Below are 6,436 nucleotides of genomic sequence, written 5' to 3' on the forward strand. Positions count from 1 at the left end.
TTGACATCTCTAGAAATGGCTCCTGGTTGCTAAGGGCATCTCTGGAAATGACATCTTGTTGCTATGGACATTTGTGGAAATGGCACCTTATTACTGTGGACATCTCTAGAAATGGTACCTGGACATACCTCCTCATATATCACTTCCTCCTCATGTATCCCTTCCTCCTCCCTTTTAGATTGTAAGGCTGGGCACACACCTTACAACCATTGCAAGACTTTTGTCTTGCGATGGTTGTAAGGTAATTAAAAAAACGTACAATCTGCCTAGCTTGGACAGGCAGATCGTACTTGCGATGACCGCAACGCCGAACGGGCAGTGTGCGCTTGCGCACACCGGCCCGCCCGGCTTTTATCTTACGAAAATGCTACACACCCGCCGAAAATCGTACGATTCTCGGCGGGTTTTCTAACATGTTTGTAAGATAAAAGTCGTGCGACCTTACAGTTGCACGGTTGCACGGCTTCCACACACCTTACGATAATTGTATGATCGCAGGATTTCCCGCGATTATCGTACGATTAGCGCAAGGTGTGTGGGCACCTTAAGCCCTCACGGGCAGCGCCCTCCTTACCATCTTGTCTTGAATTGTATTGTGATTGTAATGTCTTCCTTATATTGTAAAGCACTGTACAAACTGTTAGCGCTATATAAATCCTGTATAATAATAGCTGGAAATAGCATCTGGTTGCTGTGGACATTTCTAGAAAATTGCACCTGGACATCTCTGGAAATGGCATCTGGATGCCGTGGACATCTCTGGAAACGGCATCTTGTTGCTATGGAAATCTCTGGAAATGGCACCTTGTTACTGTGGACACTTCTAGAAATGGCACCTGGATATCTTTGGAAAAGGCAAATGGTTGCTGTGGACATTTCTACAAATGGCACCTGTACATCTCAGAAAATGGCCTCTGGTTGCTATGGACATCTCTAGAAATGGCATCTAATTGCTATGGACACCTGTCGAAATGGCACCTTGTTACTGTGGACATTTCTAGAAATGGCACCTGGATATCTCTGGAAACAGCAACTGGTTGCTGTGGACATTTCTACAAATGGCACCTGTACATCTCTAGCAATTGCACCTGGTTGCTATGGACATCTCTGGAAGTGGCAGCAGGTTGCCATGGACATCTCTGCCACCTCTTTATTTTTTGCACATATAAGTGTCACTGGAGGAGACTTTACAAGCCCTGAAAGTATTATTTTCAGTAATCTGTAAATAAACAAACCTGTTCTCCGTGCACTGCCACACCTGCATTCCCAGCTGCCTCCCATAACGTTTTCATGTGTAAGCTTTACAGTAAACTATTTATAAATATAAGTGGATATAAAGTTGTGTGATCCCATAATATAAATCCCAAGCACTGGCTGTGTGTAGACGATCCAGGTGAAGGAAAACTTCCCCATAGACCAGGGCTGGCTGGCTGCCCTCCCTTCCCCCCCTCCTCCTTCTTCTTCATTGACTGATCTGTCCGGGCTGGGCGTAGCAGACCTGATCACAGTTTCACCCCGGAAGCTGCAGGTACTTTTCACATTCCACATACACGGGAGACATGATAGAAGACAGAGCTGCTGCTCTTTTCTAGTCCTGTCCGTGGCTGCAGATACACCAGCTGCCCCTTCTGGATGTGAAAGAGGAGAATGGCTGTAAAACAAGAGGTGGTGTTGAACTTTCTCCTGGAGCAGGGAGGGAAGGTGAAGAATTCAGATCTGATCAAGACTTTTAAGCATGTGGTGGAATCCCCTGATCCTCAAGAAAAGGCAAACAACAGGGATCTTTTCAAGAGGTTCGTCAACAATATTGCAGTGGTGAAGGATGAAGATGGGTGCAAGGTGGTGGTGCTGAAGAAGAAATATGCCCATTTACTGGCAGGGGTTGTGCAATCAACAAATGCACAGGAGGAGGAAGTGGGGGCAAGGAGACACTTGCAGGAAGAACCGCAGCCCCTACCTGTAAGCGACAACAACACAGAGGAGCCGTCTATCAGCACTGACAGTAAAAGTGCCTCACTGCAGGAGTTATCTGAACCACAGTATCATGAGCTGAAAGACTCCGGTGCTGGGGAATGTGGGCAGGAATCCACTGATCAGGAGGAAAGAGGCAACTTACAAAAACTTGAAAATGAGGAAACGAGGGAGTCAGTTTCTGACATTGTCTCTCGCATGCATCATTCAGGTCCAGTGCCTGTTCCCAAGTCATGGTCTGATGGACAGTCCAAAGAAATGCAGAAGCCGCACATGCTGCCTTTGCGGTACGCTCAGAGTTCTTTTGATGATCTAGATGCAAACCAGAATGAAAACACGTCTGTGCCACTAGCAATCCCCTTGTCAATGGTCCAGGAATCTCCACCCCTGGATCTGCCACAGGTTGCACCTCTACCAACTATTCAAGAAGGTCTACTGCCTGCCCTGCCTAGATCACCACATGTGGGCAGAAGGCACCTTGATGATGTGGGTTCCAAGTCGCCCCATATGAAGAGGGCTTCCAAAATTATGAAAGCTAGCGAAGAAAACAAATATTCTGATGTGGTGCCATTATTCCAACATGAGCACGAGTGGCTGGTGACTGCCACCAATGGACGCTGGAATCATAAACTTCTGGGTCTTATGTTGAAAGACAGTGAACTGGCGGACAAGAGAGACTTTATTTCAGGATTTACTGCACTGCATTGGGCAGCCAAAAGTGGCAACACGGAGATGGTTAAACTATTATTTGACTCGAGCAGAAAAGGTGATGCTAACGTGAATGTGAATGTGAGGTCTTTTGGAGGGTACACACCATTACATATAGCTGCCATACATGAACGTAAGGATGTTATAATCATGCTAATCAGAGATTACAGTGCCGAAGTCCATGTGCGAGATAATAGCGGGAGAAAGCCCTACCATTACTTGAAGAAAGAATGTGCTGTGCAACTACGATATATACTGAAGGATCCAGCCTACTTTAATATGGAACATACCATCCCTGTAAAAAGGAACTCCAAAGTTGGGGCCTCCATCTTTGGAACCACTACTACTTTCCTTGGAGTCATTTCTGATGACATTGCCTTCCATGACTTGACAAGAGGCTTCAGAAAGCCATCTTCTCTAAACAAATTTTTTACAGCACCCTCAGCAACCAAGAAGAAGCTGAAGACCAAGGACAACTATCCTTCTGTGTCGTCTCTTTCTGAAGAACCAGAGGAAGTGGTGGAGGTAGTGGGAAAGCGCAGACCACTTACAGAGGTTTTCTTTCAGTAACTGTCTCCTCTGGTATTTCCACACTGACATAAAAAATAAAAAAAAACCTGTTGCACACCTTGAAAGTGGACTTGTAATGTCAGACAATGGTGCTTCTGGCAAACTGGAGGAAAGGTCCATGGTAACCAGTGAGGCTGATTTTTTTTTTTTTTCTGTTGTTGAACTAGAAAATGTACAATTGGACCCTCCAGTCCTTTCCCTCAGATTTTATATGGCAGTACTTATTTATTAAAGGTTATACATGGATATTTACCACACGGTAAGCAGATTCAGACCTTTGGAATCAAGGCTTTAGTCTGGTTGCAGGGGAATGCACACAGTTCTGCAGTTTGTGTTGCCTTTGATGAGGTCACATTTTACATGTTTATTTAATAAGGGAAGGAGCAAAGTCAAACAGTCATAGCAGTCGTTGTGCAATAATTGTTATTGCTCTGACTTCTGTAAATTGGTCTGATTGGCTGGTATTGAAATCTGCAGTTTGTGCGTTGTCACAGCTCTTTGCCCTGTCTTATTAATTGAGCCTAATGTATAGTTCTGCCTAACTGGAATCCATGCAAAGGTTTGTAATCTCAGATAATGTATGAAGAAAGACATATGCACATCCAATTTTCTAATCATGCAGCATTGCATATTACAGTGTGGCTGAGAAATTCTTGGAATATATTTGCATGTTTTTTTGGGGTTTTTTTTTTTTTATACTATATTTGGGTGTCATTTTCAATTGGGTTGTATATGTATGGGAATGTTGCATTGTTGTGATGCTGTGTTATGTGAAAACTATTTAAAGGGCAAGTAGCTGCAAGAAGTAAAGAGCAGTGTTCATAAATATTGCCTTATCCTGTAGTAATAATAATAAGGTAAAAGCAGAATTTGTTTCTCTTGTGTTTACTTCCTTGTTTTTGTGTTGTTTCCTGTTATGCCTTTTTAGAGCGGGGCTGAGGATCAGGCGAGTATATTTTCTTCATTCTAGCCCCTAGACCAAGGCGAGCAATTAACCCTTGCAGTACAAAGGCAGCCCCACCGCAAGGATTAACATTTTCTGGAGTTATCCTTTAAATTGTGAGGTTGAGCATGAGTGTCCAGGGCTGACACTACACAATTACAAATGGAAATAGAGTAAAGGCTGTGCTAGGTGAGTGTGCCGAGATGAAAAATATAATCTTCAGCCAATCGGCTCATGCGTATAAACCCGCGCTTCACAATGCGAACTCCATCCGGTTGTTACGTGCAAGCCGATTGGCTGAAGATGCAGTCAATTGTCTGGCTGCACTCCGCTCACACACTGCATGCGAAGCTCCGTGCCTAAAAGCTTTGCTTCGCTCTGCACTGCTTCGCATGCAATGTGTCACAGGCTTAAAGGAGAACTATGAGGTGAGTGCTTTTCACTCACCTCATAGCTCTAGCCGACCTGTGACAATGAGACTGTCACAGGTCGGCTCAGTAGATCGGGAAGTGAGCGAACACATACCGGCGTTCGCTCACTTCTCGATCTTGTCAAGGCAAAGAGCCGTGACGGGAGGGCCTGGATTCCCCCCGCTCCGATCCTCCAGCGCTGACTGGCGGAACGGACGGGGGAGGGCGCGTGTACAGCTGGCTCTGCCTCTAGATAGGCAGAGCCAGCTGTCACTCACGCAGCTGGGCGGATCCAGACATAATTGTTGTGATCCGTTTCAGCTGCGGCATCTCAGTATACTGCGAGCTGTAGCTCGCGGTATACTGAGCTTAGGGTGACGGGAAGACGCTAGTTTATGTCCCCCCGTTACCCTTAGGAGAACTATGGGGAAAAGCCCTTATCCCATAGTTCTGCTTTTAAGAGAAAGGAACAAGAGGGGTAGGGGTATCCTACTGTGTCCAAAGGGGAGGCTAACTTAGGGGTGGATCCTGGCCATGTCACAGCCTAAATTGTTGCTATCAATATGGAGAAGGTTCTCATGTCAGTGAGCAAATCTAGTCAGGGGGAAGATAATGATCTACCCATGGAGTCCAGAGCAGTTTAAATTCTACTCATTTGGTTATAAGAATAATTTATTTTCATTCTGTAGCCCCAATCATCTTCTGTGATGTGTCTACTAGACATATAGTGATAGCCAGGGCTGTAGTCAGTCTGGCTGGAATTATAGTGGCAGTTATCTGGTTAATTCCAGGTGTCTGGCATTGCCTGTACCCCCTGGGCGGGGTGTGACTCTGTTATATTGTGGGACAGCCAATGAGAGACAAAGCCAATCACTGGGTTTCTCTTAACCAGTGGTGTATGCTGGGATAAGGTACATATCAGTGACATGCAGTGGAGTCCGTTCTCGGTGAGGCATTTCCCCCTGCCTATGCCCTGTTCCCGCCCTATCTCTGGAAGCTTAGAATCCCTAAGTCCTCTCTCCCCAGTGAAGATGTTCAATAAACAGTTATTCTGCATTATACTACTGGAGTAGACATCAGTCTGTGGGCACTAGAAGAAGGGCGGTTAATGCTAATGGGTGGGCAACTGAAGAATATACCCAGAACAGACTAGAGATGAACCGGGCATTCAGCGGCTCCTTCGGGGGTGAGCGCTACATATCCAGTGCAGTCAGGAAAAAATGAGAACCACCAAGCTTTCACGAGAACTTCTTTAGCTACAGTGGATAGGAGAAATTGGGTATTTGCCTAAGCTGCTGCTTTTAAATTGAGCAAGGCTTCTTTTAGAGTTTTTGGAATGCCTTTGCCCAAAGTGTGTATGCAGTTGGTAGACATTTGTTCAGTTTTGTCTGATTTTTCAGGGCATTTCCACCATATATGAAAGTGAGTGGGCAAACTTTGGCTACTTCTCCATTGTATCTATGAGGACAGCCATAGTTGGTGCACATGATGGACTTCAAACATGTCTTTTTTTTTCATCTGCATTCCATGGTAAATAATAGTGATTACACAAGAAAGAAAAGACTGTTACCTGCTTCCAGTTCCGCTCACAGGAAATTACAAGGACGCTGCATTTCAGGTAAGATCAACCGGTATTATCTGCACTTGCTGAAAATGTTTGGGGAAAAAAAAGAATAATGTCGCCACCACATCTAATGACTGGTAAGCTGCAATATATTAAGCTTTGACACTGTACATAACAATCTCCAAAAACTCATAGCCATTTTTAACTTTTTATTCTCCAGAACCCATTTGAATGACAACAAGAGACCAAATACTTAGATACATCTGAACG

The 6,436-nt window shown here is 44.9% G+C and overlaps 1 protein-coding gene across 1 annotated transcript; it reads left to right on the plus strand.

Moving 5' to 3' along the window:
- The first annotated feature begins 1,559 nt into the window (after window positions 1-1,559).
- SOWAHA (sosondowah ankyrin repeat domain family member A) lies at window positions 1,560-3,249 on the plus strand. Its single transcript, XM_018563216.1, has one exon. The coding sequence runs from the start codon at window positions 1,648-1,650 to the stop codon at window positions 3,247-3,249; it is 1,602 nt and encodes a 533-aa protein (XP_018418718.1). The 5' UTR covers window positions 1,560-1,647.
- The last annotated feature ends 3,187 nt before the right edge of the window (window positions 3,250-6,436 follow it).

Source organism: Nanorana parkeri, unplaced genomic scaffold (assembly GCF_000935625.1).
Source record: "Nanorana parkeri isolate BGI_ZX_2015 unplaced genomic scaffold, ASM93562v1 scaffold643, whole genome shotgun sequence".
In the NCBI taxonomy this organism is placed as follows: Eukaryota; Metazoa; Chordata; class Amphibia; order Anura; family Dicroglossidae; genus Nanorana; species Nanorana parkeri.